At 45.9% G+C, this 22,688-nt stretch overlaps 1 protein-coding gene across 2 annotated transcripts; it reads left to right on the forward strand.

Annotated features, from left to right (window-relative positions):
• Window positions 1-218: 218 nt before the first annotated feature.
• On the forward strand, window positions 219-22,605 carry cdc27 (cell division cycle 27). 2 transcript variants are annotated; one of them, XM_080905915.1, is made up of 20 exons: window positions 219-376; window positions 13,163-13,238; window positions 13,317-13,464; window positions 13,614-13,739; window positions 13,823-13,920; window positions 14,004-14,149; window positions 14,229-14,449; window positions 14,541-14,640; window positions 15,152-15,261; window positions 15,492-15,591; window positions 15,706-15,886; window positions 15,986-16,158; window positions 17,391-17,543; window positions 17,625-17,705; window positions 17,834-17,961; window positions 18,649-18,766; window positions 19,159-19,287; window positions 20,635-20,709; window positions 20,884-21,013; window positions 22,227-22,605. In XM_080905915.1, the coding sequence occupies exons 1-20, from the start codon at window positions 350-352 to the stop codon at window positions 22,316-22,318; spliced, it is 2,412 nt and encodes an 803-aa protein (XP_080762041.1). In that variant the 5' UTR covers window positions 219-349; the 3' UTR covers window positions 22,319-22,605. The 2 variants fall into 2 exon arrangements, with proteins under 2 accessions (XP_080762041.1, XP_080762042.1); XM_080905916.1 differs by having other exon boundaries at window positions 22,230-22,605.
• Window positions 22,606-22,688: the final 83 nt, after the last annotated feature.

The following is a 22,688-nucleotide window of genomic DNA, read 5'->3' on the forward strand; positions in this document are numbered from 1 at the left end:
ACCACAACCGCCAGTTATTTAAAACCGCCATTGTAAATGGCTCACGACTTCATGTCAGCCAGTCTGCTGTTGCTACTAACAAGTCTGAGCACCAGGAAGCGACAGAACACTGAACACCGCTGTAATACGTTTTACCACCAGAGGGCGCAGGAGATACATCGGCTTTCTCCGTTTCACAGTCGCTCATGTCCGTCGCGGCATTTTCCCTCCTCGGGTATCTTCGGCGGTACTCGGTTGCTAACGGTCGGTATGTTCAAATGTTCGGCTGCAGCTCCTCCTGAGTCTCAAGTGAAGAAAGAGCGGAGAGAAAAGAGACCCCCGGACCGGACAGAAGGAGTCTCAGAGCGGGATGACGGTGCTGCAGGAACCTGTCCAGGTATGAAAACACATCTTTGGCTCGTTGTCACGCGTGGGGAGCGGAGCATGTATGAAGTTTGTGCCTGTCTCTGCGCCCGGCCTTAGCGGCGGGTGCAATCCGTGGTGAGAGCGCTGTTCCTCGGCCGCAGGCCCTACAGAGGCCCGCTGACGGCACAGAGAGAGTTTTCTGCGATTATTGGTGGTCGTTAGTACCTTCTGTCACGGCCCGTTCGGGTCACGCAGAGCTGTTAATTTACACCCGGTACAGCTGAGATATGTCATGCCAGACACCTTTTAAAGATTTGTCAGATTAAGATTCCAGGTATTTCCGATCTAATTAAAGGGGAAATTGGTCAGTTTATTTGATATTTCATGATTCGTTTTGTTCCGCACATCTTTTGGGCTCAGATCCAAAAAACGAACACTGTCTAATTTTAAAATAAATCCGGAATCCGAGCAGGTCCATCTGAAGAGGCCTGAGTCCGGCTGAGGGGAAATGACCCGCGGAGAGCGAACAGACACTCTTTAAAGTCAGTATTTCACCGGAACCAACTGTGGGTGGATCACTGACTGTGAGCAGTATTTGTCATAGAACAGGACCCGATGTTCTTAAGTATATCACGGAGTTTAAGATGTATGCAGGTGAGAGTGCCGAGAGAAACTGTTGGATTTCATATGGAGTTCTGTGTTAGCATGACTCGGTTAGCAGCTAACGCAGTTGCTAGCACTCAATGGAGCTTCAGTGAGAAGGAACTCTGCTTTAAAGTTCATAAAACGATCAAATCCGTTCCTTCGGGGTCTGTTAATGTCAGAGTCTGATCGCAGATCAGAGAACAGATGAAGGTATCCCGCGGCCGTTAGACTCTCACAGCTAACACAGGCTAATGGCAGCTAACTGCCCGGTAACATGAACCGCCGTTAGCTGTTAGCTGCCATGTCAGCCGCGGACTGATGGGTAATGTCTCCTCACAGGTGTGTTTCTGATCTCACTCGGGTAAACTGTGACTGCAGAGTTAAAGTGAAGTGACGTCAGTAACGGAACTGCTGCAGTGATCGATCAGCGTATTGATCAATAACTTTCCTGAGTTTGACCCATCGATAACAGTCTGGCATAAACACGTCCTGTCTCACATGATGCTCTCAGGTGTGTGTTTGGAGTGCTGACCAATGGCAGCACACAGAGTGTTGATCTAACTACGGTATTGGCTATTGATTATGTATGGCTCGCTGTGAGCAGGTACAGGTGACACAGCCTTTATTTTAACCTGGAGTCAAAAACTGTTTACAGTCAGGTAAACCTGTACTGCTGGTAGTCGTTCAGCTTTCTAATGAACAATACCAGCGTTTGATCAATAACTTTGTGTTTACTGTTGAAATACACTGATTATAGCTGAGTGTGGGAGGAGATCTGTTTCTCACAGCAAACTGAGCCAGGAGTTCTGGCTAAATAATGCAGATTTAATGCAAAATCAATCTGAGAAGCTGCACAGATACACCAACGTGTGTGTGGAAACAGTAGGCTTACAGAAGCTCGTCCGTGTCTCCACATGTGGAGGTGATGTGAGACACATCTATGCAGCTGTGTGTCTGGTAACGAGGGCCGGTGACTGAAGTTGGATGTTTTCTGCTCTGCTTGCTGTCGTTGCATTGTTACAGTGAAGTGGGCAAATACATTTATGATGTCACTGCGTGCCGTTGTGTCGTAAGTGGTGAGAACGCTGCTGTCTCTATGGAAATGAGCGGCTTTGCTTCTTTTTCCAACTTCAAACGGCCCAAATCTCCACACTCTAACTCCTCCCACCTCCTTTTCAGCGGCGTCCTCATCTTCAGAGCCTCAGCTTGTCTTGACTTTTCATTGATGTTTTCTGACATCATTTCCTTTTTCTCACTCAGGCTCCTACTGTTAGGACAGGTGTGGTCCTTCCACGCTCTGTGGCTCAGCCTATCCTGACCTGGCTTTGGTAGGGTGGGCAGTTGGAGGGTCATGCCTATTGGAGCCCTTGAGCTCTGGATTCTGAACTCTGATCTTCCTCCTCACCTTAAGCCTCACTCCTGGACTGTAGTTGGGGCTCTAACATAAGAAATCCTACAGGAATGTATTTAATCTCAACATTGTCGCATTGAGTTACGGTCAGCAGATCAGACATGCGAGCGTTTGAGACATGGCTGAACAACAGCATGATGTCTGTTGGGTCTGCGCTTCGCAGGCCCCGCTGGTTTAGAAACCTATTTCTGTGAACAAAGCAAGACAGACTCGAGCTCATGCCAGATAACATTAGACTGTAGTGTCTTTAAACTAATTTCCCTCTGATCAACAGTTTGATTACGTTCTCACATCACGAGAGTTTATTTTCCTAAGTGCCACTGAGATAGATCCACTTTAAAAGAAGTCTCATATAGGGCCGTGAGGAGAAGAGAAACTTACAGCAGCGCTGTACTCGGCAGTTCACCTCAGTGTCGCTGTCATCAATCACAACTGAGCTACGTCGACTCAGGTCTGGGATCATCACTGATTTCGACAACTGATTCAAAGGTCCCGACTCAGATTCGGTTTGGGACTCAGTCACAAATGTCATGATGATGATGATGATCATATTTCTTGGATGCGCAGTCATTAAGATGGGCGGAGCAACGTAATCATGCACGGACTGATGTGAAGACCAAACATGGACAAACTAATTTCCCAAAAAATTTGGTCTGTCAGCGTTAACACGTTAATCCGGTGTTGACGCGACTAAAATTTGTAACGCTCTCAACCCATCTGAAGCGCAGAATGAACAAACTTTGGACAAACTGCCTGGAATATGTTGACAGAGACATTTCAGGGATTGTAGCTCAGTCCGGTCCTGATAGGTTAGTTGTTAATCGTCTTTGTCATAATGTCGCTTATTTGGGATGAAAGACGTAAACCTAAGGATGTAACCAAAGCGGTGTGCTGCTTGTGCAGACGTATAGTGCAAGCTAGAGCAGGGCGATATGGCCAAAAATATTTATCACGATATATATTTGAAAATTTGCGATAACGATATAATTGATGCGAGACAAAATACAACTCCACAACATTACTAGCGCAAAAAGACAACCTTCCATTTATTTTCACTTAAACAAGAAGCTGGTTTTTATGTACATTAAAGCTTTATAAAAATGTAACAGTGCAAATGCAAATTCCTTGCTTAAAGTTTAACCAAAAGGCATTTCCAGTAGAAATGGTCTGACATATCCTGAGCATAACCATGTATAATATCCACTGAAGTTAAAAAGAGGTGCTTTGCAACATTAAGCTGCAGTGTGCAGTACGTATTTTTCGGACCATAAGGTGCACGGGATTATAAGGCACATTAAGCGAAACAAAGCAATCAGATAAATCAAACTTTATTAAACTCATTCTTCTTGCTTCCTCCACTTCTGTACCATTGATTCATTAATGTTGAATTCTCTGGCAGCTGCTCTATTCCCATGTTGTTGCAGTATATTAATGACTAACCTTGTATTGTGGATGGATTATCTCAGTTCTCCTGACTGAAGTTTGGTCCGTTTACAGCATCCTGCCATGCGATTGCATTTGTCTCTAATTATCAGGAACCTTAACGTTAACTTTTATAAGTGGAAAAGTGTTAGTGTTCGTCCTCCAGATTCACTGTTTATGTTATGCTAACATAGCTGTGTCACTAGCGATCACGTAGCACATCATTATATACCAGCTAGCCCAACTTCAGTAACCCTACAAACGTCACTGCTGTTTAGTTTCCTGTCTTCATTTATGTTGGACGTGATAGCAGAGCTGTACGTTTGAATTTTTTCAGAAATCTCTGTCAGAACATGCTATATCATGCTTAGGTAACTAGCGAAACTAGCGAGCTAACTTCCGCTAGCTTCCTGCTAGCTCCTAACTCCGTTAAATGTAGTAAATTTTGTTTTCATGGATGCCTGGAAGTTAAACTTCATAGTTACACCTGGTTAAGCAGCAATGCTGATCGTATTAAAGATGAAAGAATTTAGACAGTTTTTAACTCTCAGTGATGCTGCAGTGTTCGTTTGACCTGAAATATATGGAGTTTAGGACCCAGATTACTCCCAGATTTAAGAGCATCTTAGTCCGACAAATACGACAATAACGACGGCTGCTTGCATGTTCTGCAAAAAAATGTGCTTTGTCGTGTATCTGACGGACAAACACCAAACCAGTTCCACATCACTGAAGTTGCACCATTTTTACAAACCAATTCTGGTTCATCTGTTTCACTCAACAATCGGCCATGTGCGTATGAAAACAAAGGCACTGCGCATGCGTGTTTTACTCCCATTCTATCGCGATATTTCATTTTCCTATCGTTGCCTAACATTATACCGGTATTACCGTGAACGGTATAATATGGCCCAGCCCTAGTGCAAGCAAAGCTCTCAAACGCGGCTAACTTTCAATTAGAGCTGGGCGATAGAACGATAACGATATGTATCGCGATATAACTTTTTCTCGATAGAAAAATTTAACTATCGCAATAGACCTCGCCGCTCTTCTCCTCTTTGAAAAAAAAAAAAAGAACAGCCAATCCGAATTAAGTAGCGCAGAGCCGAACCAATCACAGCCGCAGCGTCATGTCACGTGACTTGTTACGTACAGCACAAGTGCCAAGCCACATGTGTATTTGTTTGGGAAGCAGCCAGCCACCGTACCGCCCGGGTAATGGAGGAAATGAGTGTGCAGACTAGAAAAATCAACCGAGCGCTACCGAAGAGAAAACAGATGATGGTTCCAACGCCGGAGAGATTGTCGAACGGAAGAGCCATAGAAGTTCCGTAGTGTGAAGGTATTTCGGCTATTTCAAGTCTGACAAAAAACAGAGTAGCGTGCACTGTAAATGTGCCGAAAGCAAGTCTGGAAATACAATAAACTGGTGCATGCGCTACGTCCACACGTACCCGGGCATTCTTGAAAACGCAGATTTTTCTATGCGTTTGCACCTTTAGTCCACACGTAAACGGCGTTTTTGGTCACTGAAAACGAAGATTTTTAAAAACTCCGGCCAGGGTGGATATTTTCTAAAACTCCGTTTTTGCATTTACGTGTGGACTAGAAAAACGGAGAAAACGCAACGTCAAAGGTGTGCGCATTTTTTGACGTCACACTGTGCGCCACGTTATTGTTTCGGTGAAATGAATTTCTACAATACTGTTAATTCTACTCTCTGCAGTGTTTAAATGCTTACATATACACACAGTTACTGTCCCTCCACACATACGGCTCGGTTCTGCTTCTATGCCCCAGCTTTGTTTACTTTTTCCCACCGAGGCTTCTAGACTTCTGATTGGCCAACATTTCTGCACGGTTAGGAATCTAGCTCCACCTGCTGCTTTGGCATGTTCATAGCAGCGTTTTCCTTCATTTCTGCCTTTATGTGTGGACGGGATTATTTTTTAAAATGAAAACGGAAAATCTCCATTTTCAAAAATACCCGTGTACGTGTGGACGTAGCCTCAGTCTCTGACTGGAAGCGCTAATTCGTCATTCGGCTTTTGTCAGACTAAAGTAACTGTTAAAACTGTTTGAAAAGCTAAGCTATACAACAAGGAGAGATTGAGAATTTCCTTTTAGTTCTCAGTTTATTTGATATTGACAAAAGTTAGTCAGTTTTGTCTGTTCTTCTGTAAAACAAACTAAGATTTATTTTTAGAATTAATATTTTGGTTCTAAGTGGAATTGACAATTTAGTCTGTTTCATTTGTTCTATTTTGAAACTTAAACGCTTTAGCGGCTGCCTTTTGTGTAGTTTGCAATATTTGCCTTTATTTATCTGAAAAAGTCTCATGTTCCTTAAGTACATCTACCCTGTTGAACTTATTATGGGAAATTACTTGTGAGCAACGGCACATTTAAATCTTACAAATATAGTTATTTGGCTGAACCCAGCGATACCAGACCACGCCGTGCAGCCGACGGGGTTCTTTTCGGTTTACCGCATGGACAGGACAATGGAGTCGGGGAAGAAAAGAGGTGGTGGAGTGTGTTTGATGGTGAACAACAGATGGTGCGACAGCACAAACATCTCCCCACTCACACGCTCTTGCTCGCCCAATCTGGAGCTTTTGATCGTTAAGTGTCGCCCTTTCTATCTCCCTCGGGAATTCACTGCGGTCATTGCCTGAACTGTTTACATTCCGCCTCACGCGGACTCGGACACTGCCTTATGTGAGCTACATGAGGCTCTCACACATCAACAAACACTTCACTGAGATGCCGCACTCATTGTTATGGGAGATTTTAACAGAGTGAATCTCAAACGGACATTTCACAACCTTCACCAGCACATCAACTGCCTCACCCGGGGCACGAGGACATTAGACCACTGCTACACCCCGTTCAAGAACTGTTACAAGGCTCAACCCCTGCCGGCATTTGGAAAATCGGACCATTCCGCCATCTTCCTCATACCTGCTTACAAACAAAGGCTAAAGCAGCAACCACCAATCAGGAGGGAGGTCGCTCGCTGGACGGACCAATCGGTGGCCGCGCTGCAGGACGCACTGGATGACGCAGACTGTGACATGTTTCGGCGCAGCTCTGATGACATCAACATGTTTACGGAAGCGGTTGTGGGATTTATCGGGAAACTAGCGGACGACACAGCAGAAAGAACTATCATCCGAACGTTTCCCAACCAGAAGCCGTGGGTGGATAAAAACATCCGCGACGCTCTGAGATCACGCACCGCTGCCTACAATGAAGGGCTTGTCTCCGGTAATATGGACCTATACAAGGCTGCGTCCTACAACGTGCGCAGCGCGGTCCGAAAGGCAAAGCGGAGCTACGGGGAAAAACTAGAGTCACAGCTACGACAGTGCGACTCTAGGAGCCTGTGGAAAGGACTGCGGACTATAACGGACTATAAACGACCAGCTTCTTCAATGATGAATGCCGATGCTTCACTGGCTGATGAGCTGAACACGTTTTATGCTCGCTTCGACGCCGCAGCAATTAAAACAACAAACGGCTGCGCGCGCTCGGAGTGCACCAGTGAAGAAAATGCATTCGTCATCACAGAGCATGCCGTGAGGAACACCTTCAGGAGGGTGAACACCAGGAAGGCAGCAGGACCAGATGCAATCCCTGGCCGGGTCCTTAGAGCCTGCGCTGATCAACTAGCACCGGTGTTCACGGAGATCTTCAACCTCTCCCTGGCCCAAGCTGTGGTTCCCACGTGCTTCAAACGGTCCATTATTGTCCCTGTTCCAAAGAAACAACAGCCCGCTTGCCACAATGACTACCGTCCAGTAGCACTGACTTCAATTGTGATGAAGTGTTTTGAAAGACTGATGAGAGATCACATCACTTCTTCACTTCCTCCCACCATCGACTCACTTCAGTTTGCTTACCGGACTAATCGTTCCACAGACGATGCCATATCTCACCTGCTCCACACATCCCTGAGTCACCTGGACACTGGCAGAGGGAATTATGTTAGGATGCTGTTCGTGGACTACAGTTCAGCATTCAACACAATAATTCCCTCTAAGCTTTTCACCAAGTTGACGGATCTAGGACTCAGCTCATCACTGTGTCAGTGGATCCTCAACTTCCTCACAGACAGACCCCAACAGTGAGGGTGGGAAAACAAGTCTCCCCCTCCATCTCACTCAGCACTGGAGTGCCTCAGGGCTGTGTTTTAAGCCCCCTGCTGTACTCACTGTACACTTATGACTGTGTAGCCACATCCGACACCACCTCCATTGTCAAGTTTGCTGACGACACTGCTGTTGTGGGCCTGATCTCCGACAACATCGAGACGGCCTACCTGGAAGAGATTAGGAACCTGGAGACCTGGTGCCAGGAGAATAACCTCCTCCTAAACATCAGCAAGACTAAGGAGCTGATCGTGGACTTCACTACAAAGCAGGCGAGGAATTACAAGCCCCTCATCATCAGTGGCACGCCAGTGGAGAGAGTGGACAGTTTCCGATACCTGGGTGTCCACATCACTCAGGACCTGTCATGGTCCTGTCACATCAACACCCTGGTTAAGAAAGCCCGTCAGCGTCTCTTCTTCCTCAGAAGACTTAGAGACTTCCATCTGCCACTGAAGGTGCTCAAGAACTTCTACTCCTGCACCATCGAGAGCGTCCTGACATCAAACATCTGCACCTGGTTTGGGAACAGCACCAAGCAGGATAGACGAGATCTGCAAAGGGTGGTGCGCTCGGCAGAACGCATCATTCAATCAGAGCTCCCTGACCTGCTGTCCATCTACACCAAGCGGTGCAAGACCAAAGCCAGGAAGATTATGATGGACCTCTCCCATCCCAACAATGGACTCTTCTCACTGTTGAGGTCTGGGAAGCGCTTCCGCTCCCTTAAGGCCAAAACAGAGAGAATGAGGAGGAGCTTCTTCCCCCAGGCTATTCGGGCCCTGAACCAGGTGTAGGACTGGACTCTCCCACACATATCACATCACCACATGCACTCTGTTTTTTCTTCATGCACACTTCCTATAATTTATAATCTCTTTCTGCTATTTGCACATTTTTTTTACTGTAAATTTCTAAGTTAAATCTGTAAATTTTGTATAACCTGTAAATTGTAAATACTGTAAAACCACTGTCATTTCGGGCATTGCACAGCTACAAGCATTTCACCTCATGTCATTTTTGTAGTAAATTGTAAATATTGTAGAACTTTTCTTCTGTCATTTAATGGTCGGGCATTGTACAGCTACAAGCATTTCACCCCCATGTCATACTGTGTATGGTTGTGTGTGTGTGTGTGTGACAAATAAAATTTGAATTTGAATTTATCGTGATAGATATCGTTATCGCCTGAAATGAAAAAAACATATCGTGATATGAAAAAATCTTATATCGCCCAGCTCTACTTTCAATTCAATTCAATTTTATTTATATAGCGCCAAATCACAACAAAAGTCGCCTCAAGGCGCTTCATAGATACAGAAACTGGTTGGGGTGAGAGAAGGAAGACAGGATAAAAGACAAAGACTAACTGGCATGAGCATGTGCGTGTTCACCATCCGGCTGAGAATGCTAGGCTATCAGCAGCTTCTGCAGCTCTGTCAACAAGGATTTGGCGCTCTCTGAGGAGGGGGCTGTTTTTTCTGTTGATAGGATCTATTAGCGCCATCATTATTGGCAAACTTACTCATGGGCAAATAAATCAAAACGATGGGCAATAGGCTGATAATCGATAGATTCTTCCAATCGCCCAACCCTAGTTTACAGTCGCTTCAGGACAATAACAGTAACAGACAAATGACAATATTTTATAAAGTTTACAAAATATAAGAAATAGCTCAGTTATAAATATTACAGAGGTGAAATATACACGATCAAGATTTTACTCTAACCTGGAAACTTTGTTATTTTACTGCAAAAGGCTGTTGCTGCTGCACTGTGAGCTGTGTGTTAGGTGGAAGGAGTTCAGTTATATCCACAGGCAGAAAAGATTTCCTGTGTCGTTCAGTGATGCATTATGGGTAATCTCAGTTTCTCACTGAATGTGCAGACTCATCATCAACAGTTTACGAACAGGGTTCATGCAGGTGCTTGAAACCCTTGAAAATTCGTGGACTTTAATGTCTTTTCAAGGTTTAAAGATTTCGGTTGTGGTGCTTAAAACAGCTGCAAACTGTTTTTCATTCAGCACAAATAACTGTCTGAATACTTTTCTTATCACACAGAGACATAAAATCAGTCGCAAGTTTGTCCGCCTGGGGCTGCTTGCACCTCTGCATGTCAGTTTGCCCCCCCCCCCAACATGGGTAGGTGCACTAACATTACTCCAGGTTGCCGTTTTAATGAGTGTTTGAGTATTACATTACGCATGCTAATTTTTAAAGTTATTATTATTTTTTTGCTAGCTATTAAACTCACTGGACAAATGATTGAAGTGCACTGAGTGTGATGCAATACAGCAGCGCTACGCAGTTAGTTATGGTGATTTATGTAACTCTGTGTCTTTGGCAACACCTCAGGGGGAAACAATGGTAATACGATTCATACGTGCACAGAGTTGACACGTTTTTGTGCTCCCGAAGTTCCCCGGCCTTCATTCAAAACGTGTTTATTGTGAGCACCTACACATGAAACAAGCTCACACTGAGGCCTTTGGGCACTATCAGGAGACACATATGTTTCATACTTTAAGGCTGCCTGCTTATTTAAGGGAGATGATACATGATGGCTGTACATATTAATATTACAGATGATAGATTAAATGAACAGGTTTTCGATGCTCGTGCATTCTTAAAGTCTCCTATGTCGAATGAACTGAGTGAGTCATGTGTCCACAGCCCCTCCCAGTCAGAGCTTTTCTCCCTGCCTGTTTACTATACATGATGTTATTAGCACAAACACTTTCAAGGTGATCATTTAGGACTTCAACAATAATACACACAGCAGTGTAGTTAAACATCTTACAGTTTTATGTTGAGTGTCACACAGTAAAGAAGCATCAGTATTTGTTGAGAAGACTTTTTCATCTGTGTGTTATTTTGTGGTGTTTGGTACAGGTCTCTTGTTTTGTTGGGTTGTTGTTTCCAACAGGAGATGAATATCTCTAACAAGTTAATTTGTTCGTATTTCCACATCTTAATTTTAAGCTAAATGTGTGTTTTGAGTTGCTTTTTAACAAAGGTGTTTAAGCCGAGGGTGTTTTGCTTTAAATTTCACATGGTCTTACTGAGGTGATGTGACGTGAAACATCTATTTTTTTTTTTGGTAATGTGCTTGAAAATGAACCTTAAAAGGTGCTTGAATTTGACCCTGATACAGGCCTGTATAAAACACTCCACAGAGCTGGGGGACACGGGAGGCTATCTTGGTCGGAGACGAAACCTGTGAGGCGTCGGCTTTCAGCGCCGTGTCCGTGCCGTCAGGTGAACGTGTTTCCACGTTTTAGTGGAATCGTTGACCTGGTCTTTCTTTTGTGAGCTTTAAGCTGATTCTGGAGTTTCAAACACATTTATATTTAAAAATCGATGTCAGGATTTAATTCTTCGATAGTGCGTTATTCAAGTTAAAATCGATTTGAATCAGGAAATCTTTTTTTTTTTCCAACCCTAGTTAACTTCTTGAAATAAAAACATACAATCAGGTAAATAAGTACCTGAGCAATGAGCGTGGACACTTGACCCGGTAACTGAGGTTTGTTATCGTGACACAAAAGACTGATAAGCATGAAAATTCATATCTCGTCCACTGTCATTTGAGGGTTTGTCGGTAACGTGGTGAAAATTGTGTGACATGAAGTCGGGCAGGGATACACTCCACAGCATCACTGAACAAAGTCTTGCTCCACATAGTGAGCAAGATGCTTGTTGCGACAGCCTATTTACACTTGTTTATTTACTTTAGCTACATCTAGGCGTGGGCGGTATAAACGTATACGGTAGAAACCATATAAATTTGGCCAACGGTAGAGAGTTTGACTATATACGCGATAGCGTATGTTGATGGTGTCATCGAGCTGCGCCTGTTTTGGTCGAAAGCATTGCAGCGTCTGCAAACAACATCATCTGCAAATTATACTGCGCTTCCTCCACTTCCATACCATTGATTCATTAATGCCGAATTCTCTGCAGCTGCTCTGTTCCCATGTTGTTGCAGTATATTAATGACTAACCTCGTATTGTGGATGGATTATCTCAGTTGTTCTGGTCCGTTTACAGCATCCTGCCATGCGATTGCATTTGTTCCTGACCAGCAGGAACCCTCACGCTAAATTTTATCGAATGGAAAAAAGTTAGCGTTCATCCTCCAGCTTCACTCTGTTTATGTTATGCTAACCTAACTGTTTTGCTAGCGATCACGTAGCACATCATTATATACCAGCTAGCCCAACTTCAGTAAACCTACAAACATCACTGCTGTTTAATTTTCTGTCTAACTTTATGTTGGAAGTGACAGCAGAGCTGTACGTTTGAATTTTTTTTATCAATCTCTCAGTCAGAACATGCTATATCATGCTTAGGTGGAAACTAGCGAGCTAACTTCTAACTCCGTTAAATGTAATAAATTCTGTTTTCATGGATGCCTGGATGTTGAACTTAATTGTTACACCTGGTAAAGCAGCAACGCTGATCATTTTATTAAAGATGGAAGAATTTAGACAGTTTTTAACTCTCAGTGATGCCGCAGTATTTGTGTGACTTTGGGACCTGACTACGGCAGCCGTAATGCTCCGACAATCCCTCAAGCCGTGCGGCTTCGTAGCTTACCAAAGTTGGACTGAAACATTTTTGACAGATTTTAAAGCGCCGTGTACCACATAAATTCGGTTCAAGGTCAGTAAGCACAGCCAGAATTCATAGAAAAGGCGCACTGTCAATTTTTGAGAAAGGATTTTAATTGTGCCTTATAGTGTGTAAAATACGTTATACAGAAGAAAAGAATATATGCAACATGTATTGTTACCGCATATGCTTCAAATTATACCGCGATATGGATTTTAAGCCATATCACCCAGCCCTAGCTACATCTACATGTTTAGCAGGTTTTTCACTGTTTCAGGATTATTACATGTCCAGCGTGGCCGACAAGTTAATGTTATGTGGTATGCTCATCTAGCATACGTGGCTAACTTCAGGAAGCTAACTTCAGCGAGCTCCGTGATCCACCGTGGCAGTGATGACGTGACTCTTCGATTCAGTGCCTCTGGTACCAATGAGCTCATAAAGAGTCAAATGAATGTCGGGCACACCTGAGGCCAGCGCATTGCTGTGGACCCCGACAGTTTATCATGTGACCTGTTGTAAGATGACTTGCCCCTCCCAGCTGCGCCTCACTTATCTGTCTCTGTCAGGCTGCAGTGTGGCAGGCTCTGAACCACTACGCCTACCTGGACGCTGTTTTCCTCGCAGAGAGGCTCTACGCTGAAGGTAACACCTGTCTGTGTGTCCACATACACTCCTGTCAGTACCTGTTTTTCACCCGTGTGTCTCACCTGTGTGTGTCAGTGAGGTCAGAGGAGGCGCTTTATCTGTTGGCCACATGTTATTATCGCTCGGGGAAGCCCTACAAAGCCTACCGGCTGCTGAAGGCTCACAGTTGCTCCACGCCACAGGTTCGATTCCTGCTGGCAAAGTGCTGCGTGGAGCTCAGCAAGTAAGAACACATGGCACACACACACACACACACACACACACACACACACACACACAGAGGTAAATGTAAAAGTAGTCAGAAATGATAAACTTCAGGAAATAGAGTCCATTCGGACCCCGCCTCTCTGACCCCGCCTCTTTGTCTCTCAGGCTGGCGGAAGGAGAGCAGGTTCTGATTGGTGGTGTGCTGAACAAACAGAAGAGTCAGGATGACATCATCACAGAGTTTGGAGACTCCGCCTCTTTCACGCTATCTTTACTGGGGCACATTTACTGGTAAGAACCAAACTCACCTGCGCTCCACAGGTGAGGATGCTCTGCTGACTCACCTGTCTCTCTCTCTCTCTCTCTGTGAGCAGTAAGACAGATCGTGTTGCCAAAGGTGCCGAGTGTTTTCAGAGGAGTCTAACTCTCAACCCGTTCCTCTGGTCGCCTTTCCAGAACCTCTGTCACCTAGGTAACGCACACATCCTCCTGTGGAGTCATGAGCACTGTCAGGCTCCACGTGACTTCAATTACACTTGATGCTTTGTGTTTTAGGAGAGAAACCAGACCCAGATCAGGTGTTCAGGTTGTCCTCGCTACAGAACTGCTCCATTGCCCCACCTCCACCATCTGTAAGCCCTGCCCAGAACTCCTCCCATAGATTAGACACCGCCCTCATGGAGACGCCACAGGACACGCTGGTGAGCAACACAAATGCACCTGCAGTGCGGCTGTTTGAGCTTTGACCCATGAGCAGCTGACAGCGTTTTTGTTTTTTAGGAGTTGAATCGTCTGAATCTGGAATCGTCAAACGGAAAGCTGGCGTCTGATTTGTCCGTCTCCTACATCGACTCCTCCCTCATCTCTCCAGACACCGGCTCCTTATTGGGGAACACGGTTTCTATGGCGTCAGCTGGCTCACTTTTAGCTAAACAGAACAAGCCCAAGAGTGGGCGGAGTTTACTTGGAGGTCCTGCAGCCCTCAGCCCACTAACGCCAAGGTGAGTACAACACCTGCACAGGTGAGTTGGAGTCTTACCTTTGCAGCTGGAAGTGTGTTTACAAACTGTGTGTGTGTGTGTGTATGTGTAGCTTTGGCATCCTGCCCTTGGATCCCAGCCCAGGAGACCCCACATATCTACAGAACTATTCATCCACTATGGAAACACAAACTACAGCCCCCAGCAAGAAGGTAACAGCACAGACACACACAAACAGACAGGAGTGTCTGTGATTTCACCTTTGAGTTCTGGAGCTGAAAAGAGCCAATCAGGAAGATGTTTGCTCATGTAACAGACAGGAGTCGCCCCCTGCTGGTCACCAGTCAGCTATGTCGAAGCTTTGAATAATAACAGAGATGTGACAAACAAGAAGCACATTACTGTCATACTTCACACGTAACCTTCATAACATCATCAAATGGCTCGCACTTAACACTGCATTTCAAAATAAGGGACTTCCTGTCAACACCTTTGACCTTAATCCTAACTCAGTGGTTCTGAAATAAATGACAACAATGACATGTTTCAGTTTTTCTTCTTGACCCCAGTAATGTTCACAACAAGGCTAGTACAGGTTAAACACTTCCTGTTCACCTCACAGGAAGTTACATCATTCCCTTTGAGAAACACAAACAGTCCCTAGCCGTAGGATGATATCCACCCCTCTTCCTCTGCTCACCTGTACCTGTCTCTCCGTCTCAGGCTGTTTCCAGGATCAGTCAGTCCAAGTCTGTCTTCAGTCAGAGCGGTAACAGCAGAGACGTTCTCCCCATCCCCTTCAACCAATCGCAGACCTCTGCACCTCACAGCAGGTAACTATGGCAGCCAATCACAGGACCTGCTGCACAGCAGGGATCAGTTCCGACTGCCCGATGATCCAAACGTGTCGGCCCTTCAGCTGCTTTGATCTTCTTTAGGTGATCTTCAGGAGGAAGATGAGAAGCTGAAAATTGTATATGATGACTCGTAATTTCACTTTACCACCTCTGATGGACTTGCAGGTACCAGTGTGTCCACCTCTGATCACCTGTCTGTGTCTCAGTGGCTCTCCTCAGGTCCTCAGTCCCAGCATGTCGGGGCCGCCAAATGTTCAGCCCAGAAGAAGCTCCAGATTGTTTACAAGCGCCAGCTCTACTGCCAAGGTACTCACTGTAGTACTCACTGTAGTAGTAAGTTAAATCTAACCACTACATGCTGTAGTAGCACCTGTTTGGTGCCTCCAGCCTTCCTCCTGACTGTCCTTCTCCTCTCTGCAGGAGAACAGTAAGAAGCTGAAGATGAAGTTCCCGACAAAGATCCCGAACAGGAAGACGAAGTGTAAATCGGCGAAGACGTCCAACAGCACCAACCTGAACGAGAGCCTGGACATCCTGAGACTGGATCCCAGCCTGAGTCTACCTGAGACAAAGATCCCACAGTACCAGAGGGCCGCCGCAGGTACGCCTCCAGGCTCCGCCTCCAGGCTCCGCCTCCTCCAGGGCTGCTGTAATCAATGCAGTAAGTACAGTTTATGTGACGCACCTGTTATGTTTTCAGACAGCATAATGGCGTTGCTACGGGAACTGGGACGGGGCTACCTGGCGCTGTGCTCGTACAATTGTAGAGAAGCCATAAACATCCTGACCTCGCTGCCCCCCCAGCACTACAACACCGGCTGGGTCCTCACGCACATCGGCAAGGGCTACTTCGAGCTGGCCGAGTACACACAGGTAACGCACACAGGCCTGCAGGTATCAGGCTGTTGTTCTCCTTCATCTCATAGTGGACAGAAATTATTTTTGGAGCGGCACAAATAATTTGTGTGGCATCAGATTTGATGCAGAACAGCTGATTGTTCTGTAAATAGTTTGAAATGTTTGTTGAAAAAACGCCTTGGCTGTATTTTCAGGTAAACAGCTGCAAAAAACTTCGTTGTTTGTATAACTCAGTTACTTTTTTGAAGAAGTAACTACATAATTAATTGCCCAACATTGGTCATTATTTACTGTATTTTGCAGACAGAGTTACAGACTCTCTCCCAGACCACAGACTCACAATACAAGTCAGAGCTTTATAAAAAAAAAAAAAAAAAAGAAAAAAAAAAAGAAAAGGAAAGTTGTTTTCAAAATTGGAGTTATTTTTTACTTCCAATAGTGTTAACATGCTACAGGTCATGAACAAGATTTTTTTTTTTTAATTTTCATTGTAAGTGGGCTAAAGCAGTTAATTAAAAGTAGTCTAATATAAATGTAAATGCTGTAATTTGATTATTTTAATAAACCATGTAACACGTCTGCTGTTGCTCACTGTGGTCCAAGTGTCCGCTCAGGGAGTTTGTGTGTTCAGACACATGAAACATCAGAGGGAACATTGGTTGCGACTCACCTATACACAGTGCTGTGCAAAAGTAACTTCCCTGACCTGATGACTGTCAGTGACCGATTGTTTGAGTTCAGATTCTTTGGAGAGCCAATCAGAGGTGGAGTTGCTGGTGTGTTTCAGATCACCATCCTGCTGCCCAAGTGCTCTTGAGCTTCAGGGTGTGAACTGATGGCTGGACATTCTGGCAGAGAGTGGTCCAGGTGCTGCAGCAGCCCCAGACCGTCACACCACCACGTCTGACTGTAGAAATGTCTCCGTCAATTTTTCAGACCACCTCACTTTGTCTTTAGATGGTGGTGTGACGTGCTGACGTGGTCTCATCGTGATTTAACAGCAGGGGCGGTTACCTTTGCACACAGCGCAGGTGTGTTCAGATTGGTTGTACTAGCACCGCTGGCACTGGACTCAGTTTTATCTGAAACGTATCTGTGTCACAGACATGGGGAGGGAAAAAATAAGGAAGGGGGCGGTGTCTTTGTGGTCATCTCATGGCGCACCTGCAGACTGCCTCCAGTCCAGGTGAAGCCTCATTTGGATACTGCTGGTGCTTGTCCGTTGTCATGACAATGTGTGTTTGTAGGCGGAGCGTATGTTCAGCGAGGTGCGCAGGATCGAGTCGTACAGAGTGGAGGGGATGGAGATTTACTCGACCACGCTGTGGCACCTGCAGAAAGACGTCGCCCTGTCGGCGCTGTCCAAAGACCTGACCGACATGGACAAGAACTGTCCCGAGGTAAGGAGCTCACCTGTCCAGGTCAGAAACCCACTGATTGTGTGACACTGAGACACATGTACTGTGTGTGTGTGTCTACAGGCCTGGTGTGTAGCAGGAAACTGTTTCAGCCTGCAGAGAGAGCACGACATCGCCATCAAGTTCTTCCAGAGAGCCATCCAGGTATGCCACGGTTACAAGCACTGATTCTGGGAAGAAGGTCTCTGGTCAGCTGGGGCCACCTCACCTGTACAGAAATGGTTTTGTGTTCTGAGTCAGCTGATGCCCCTCCCTCTCTGTACCCGTCTCAGGTGGACCCGGGCTTCGCGTATGCGTACACTCTGCTGGGTCACGAGTTCGTTCTGACAGAGGAGCTGGACCGAGCGCTCGCCTGCTTCAGGAACGCCATAAGAGTCAACAACAGACACTACAATGCCTGGTACACTGATACCGCCTCCACATTGACCACGCCCACTGACAGTACATGTATAAAGGTTCCACCACGGGGCCCTGCTCTCCCTGATAGGTGTAGCCTCTTTAGAAACAAGCAGATGCTGAGACAGCAAGTGTAGTGGTACAGACAAGGTACGCAGAGAGACATGTGGGAATAAACCAGTGAGAATGTGAGCAGCTTTACTGCTGAGAGCAGAACCTACACCGTCGTCGTTTTCCAGAGTGGAGCACAAAAGGTCTCAAACTTAAACCTCGTGTTAGAAGTTATGAAAACACAGAGTAAAAGAGTAAAGTTACAGTTCAGTGTTGACTGTTACATAAAATCAACTGTATACAAAGTTTTTGTGTGCGCACAGGTCCACAGGCCTGAACATGATGAACTTTGACCTGCTGCTCACCACAAACACACGCAGATATTTTTCTTTTTCTTACGACTACAGTTAAACGACAGTCTTACTCAGTGAGGTAACACAACGTGTTTTTATTGTCACAGCAGATTTTTCTTCATCATTTAAAAAAAACGCAGATATTTCTTGAACACCATAGTGGGCTGTCTGTGGGCCGCACTCCTGCTCCACACTCATAGACACTGACACCAATTTTTTATTTTTTTTTTTAAACCCGTAATGATCGTTTTTAATCTTCTTCATTGTGTGTGTGTGTGCGCGCGCAGGTATGGTCTGGGAATGATTTACTACAAACAGGAGAAGTTTAACTTGGCTGAGATCCACTTTAAGAAAGCCCTGAGCATCAACCCTCAGAGCTCCGTGCTGCTCTGCCACATTGGAGTGGTAAGTTTTCACACGCCCACTGGAGGCGCACCTGAGCACGTGCAGAATGAACCGTTACAGTTCCAATTTTTTAGATGTTTACAAGATTTCTGTGTGAAAGGGATGTCACGACACCATGAGCCGCTTTACAGCATCCTCCATTTTGGTTTGGGGCATGAAGCGAGCAGTCATCTCGTGAGAGCCTTACTTCCACCTGCTGCTTCTCCGCATAGGAGACAAACAAATAAACATCAACCGGTTTCTGACCAGTGAGACTAATGAAGTGCAATGACTGCAACAGATGAGCTGTTAGCTCGTAGCACTGACCCTCTGGTGTGTGTGTGTGTGTGTGTGTGTGTGTGTGTGTGTGTGTGTGTGTGTGTGTGTGTGTGTGTGTGTGTTCGCGCACGCAGGTGCAGCATGCTCTGAAGAAGTCTGATGCAGCCTTAGAAACATTGAACCGAGCGATCGGTATCGACCCCAAAAACCCACTCTGCAAGTTCCACAGAGCCTCCATCCTGTTCGCCAACGACAAGTACAAGGTAATCAATACTTGTCAGAACTGACTGTGATGAATGTAATCGGCTGGTGTGAAAACACACTGAGGGTCTGAAAGCTGACCGGAAGGAAACTGTGTGACATCATAAAGTGCTCTGTGGATTAAAACCCAGAGCCAGTGACTCCCTGATCAATACTCTTCTGTTCTAACCCTGTTCTGTAATCAGATTACATAAAGCATGACCTTTGACCTTTGTCTGTGTGAAGTCATGTTATTCATACAGAAACATAAAAACATTTCAAATGTTAAAACTGAGAAAATGAATCCTTTTAATAAATTGATGAGCTCGTGAATGAGAATCAGCACGGTCCTCAGCCAGGAAAGGGTGCAGCGCCCACTCAGGGACAGCTCCTGCTCCAGGTGGGGGAGTTTAAGTATCTCAGGCTCTTGGGGTTTGATAGAAGGGAGCGGGAGAACCACAGATGGATTAGTACTGCAGTGACGCGGACGCTATACCGGTCTGTCGTGGTGAACAGAGAGCTGAGTGTATCTACGTCCTTATCCTCACCTATGGTCACAAGCTGTAGGTCATGATGGAAAGAACGAGATCGTGGATACAAGCGGTGGAAATGAGCTTCCTCTGAAGGGTGGCTGGACTCTCATTTAGAGATGGGATGAGAAGTTCAGCCATCCGGGAGGGAACCGCTGCTCCTCCACATCAAAAGGAGCCAGCTGAGGTGGTTCGGGCATCTGACAAGGATGCTCTGGGCAGGTAGGACAGCTCCGTGTTTCCTCTCTAACATCAGTCTGTGATGTTGGAGAGGAATCCTCCATCCTGTGATGGAGGATTCCAGCTGTTCAGCAGTCCTGGCTCTGCTTCGTCCTGTTGTTGCTTACATGATGCTCCAGATGTTGTCAGCTGGCCAGAGGTCTGGACTGCAGGCGGGCCGGTTCAGCGACCGTGCGGCTGAGACAGATGCAGTCTGCGGTTTAGCATCCACGTTCGCAGGCAGCATCCACGTTCGCAGGCAGCATCCACGTTCGCAGGCAGCATCCACGTTCGCATGCGTCTGACCTCAGATTAATTTTAAAGGAGCTTTGATGTTTCTCCATCGTGGTCACATGTGGCTTCTTCTATGCATGATGCGTGGACTGCACGCTGAGTTCTCATTGGTTGACGGCATCAGAAAGGGAGCGACAGCAGCATTCACTGCAATGTAAACGAGCAGGGAAAAAAGGAGCATGAAAACCTCAGACAACAGCAGGAGGCCACACGCCACTTAGACAGCGCCCCCTGCTGTTAGACGCTTGTACTGTTGTGCTGTCTGCCTCTCTGATCTGTGTGTGTGTGTGTGTGTGTGTGTGTGTGTGGGTGCGTGCATGCGTGCAGGCGGCTCTGCAGGAATTGGAGGAGCTGAAGCAGATTGTTCCTAAAGAGTCGCTGGTTTACTTCCTCATTGGAAAGGTAAGTGTGACCTTTGACCTCTTTTTGTCATCAGAAACGCTGTCATCACTGAAAGCTGTTCAGGTGTGCAGAGAAATTAAGCAGCTAGTCAGAGCAATCCTTGGAGCAACTGTAAGCCCGTAATTTCCTGAGTGATGAATAAATGTTCTGATGACTGTTACACCTGTGCCTCAGGTGTATAAGAAGCTGGGGCAGACTCACCTGGCTCTGATGAACTTCAGCTGGGCGATGGACCTGGACCCTAAAGGAGCCAACAACCAGATCAAGGAAGCCATCGACAAGAGATACCTGCCTGAGGACGAAGGTACGCACTGTTGCCACTGTTTGGTGATGTCATATGCAGAGAGGAAGTAGTCCACACTCATGTTTAGTTGATGGCGTTTTACCGTCTGTGGTCCTGGGTTTGATTCTTCTGTAGAATCACTGTGTTCGGCACCACTTCACAGAACAAACATGTTTTCACAGCAGAAAACTGTAAACGTGTTTAACATCATTTCCAGAATTACAAACGTAAATTTAAAATGTGTGTAGAAATCTTGCAAACAATAAACTTGATGTAAAAACGCAGCAAGGGCCTTGGCCACGCATGTATTTAAACCCGTTACAGAAGCTGTCACAATAGGACGCCACACAACTGATTTGTGCCAAAAAGTCGTTCCTGTCCATTACAGGGCAGCAGGGCAGGTCACAGCCCTGACACCTGCAGGTGTATCCCTCCTCCTGTTGTCCACCTGGGCCCATGTCTGAGTATTGTCATTAGAAAATCTTGTTTTTCCCCGTAACTCTGGTTTTACTCGGCCAATCAACACCAAGTCAGGTTTACAGTTTGAATTTTCAACACAAGTGGAAACGGAGACTTGGTGAGGCTGCGTTGCCATGTGACGCGGACACGCCGGTGTGTCCGTCAAGGGTTAAAAATTCTGTATCTCTGTTAAAATAAAATATTTCAGGGCTTTCTGACAAATACTGAATTTTGGAGTGTGTGGATCAAACGCGAAAGAAAACACTTGTACCTGGAAGCATCGAGGACGTCATTTCCACCCCACAGAAATGAAAAACTGCTGCTGCGGCCCGACGGGTGCCTAGCAACACGATTGTTTACACACATTTTGACATGAAGCATTTGACAATGAACTGTAACACAAGCCACACCAAGCTAGCTGTGATTGATAAATAAATATAAGAGATGAGTAACTACTGCACGGCTCAAGATGGGATGTTGAGCAGAGCGTGTGAGTGAGCCGGGAACTGATGAGCAACGAGGGAAGCGTGGCTGAACGCAGCCAAGTGAGAGCAGAGCAGCAGGAGCGGAAGCCTTCTGCTTCTGCAGTCACTAGTTTGAAATGTGCTGATGTCTTTCTAACCGTTCATTATTTTAGCACACACACATTATCCAGATTCATTTTGATCTTTCACGTTCTTCTGGAAACGTTACTTATTGAATTCTGTTGTCAGCTTATTCCGAGTTTATTTGTAAAAAAAAAAAAAAAAAAAAGGTCTAACCTGTCTCCCTCCAGCAGCCGAGGTGGACGACAGTCAGGACAGCAGCATCATGACGGACGCCGACGACACGCAGCTCCACACGGCCGAGAGTGATGACGTTCTTTAACCACGCCCTTTGGCTCCGCCCCAACCCTGGCTTGAGCCAGTCCCTCCCCTGTTTTGATTGGCCAGAGGCGTACTGTTCCTAGGCAATGACAGACCTTCAGTTTAGCTCCGCCTCTCTCCCCATCCTCCTGTTGGCTGAAACGGACTGCTGGTGCCCTGAAACCCCGCCCCCTGACACTTCCTTCCTGTCATGTCATCACAGCTGGGTTTTTTTTGTTTTGTTTTTAATATTTTTCTTTTGTTTTGTTTTCCATCCTGATGGTAATAATCAATAAACATTTAAACCCCGCCCACTGCTGTCTGCTTCCTCTGTAGCCAGCCAGAGCCCAGAGTCCTTTTATAGGAAGCAAGTTCAGCTAAAACTGAGTTTG

This window comes from Rhamphochromis sp. 'chilingali' (genome assembly GCF_963969265.1).
Source record: "Rhamphochromis sp. 'chilingali' genome assembly, chromosome: 15".
Classification (NCBI taxonomy): domain Eukaryota; kingdom Metazoa; phylum Chordata; class Actinopteri; order Cichliformes; family Cichlidae; genus Rhamphochromis; species Rhamphochromis sp. 'chilingali'.

Bases quoted from the DNA above. Each gene is read 5' to 3' on its own strand.
- cdc27 (XM_080905915.1), top strand. From the start codon at position 350: ATGACGGTGCTGCAGGAACCTGTCCAG. The intron at 15,887-15,985 runs GTACGCCTCCAG...TTATGTTTTCAG, and splicing joins GTACCAGAGGGCCGCCGCAG to ACAGCATAATGGCGTTGCTA. The intron at 17,544-17,624 runs GTAAGGAGCTCA...GTGTGTCTACAG, and splicing joins TGGACAAGAACTGTCCCGAG to GCCTGGTGTGTAGCAGGAAA.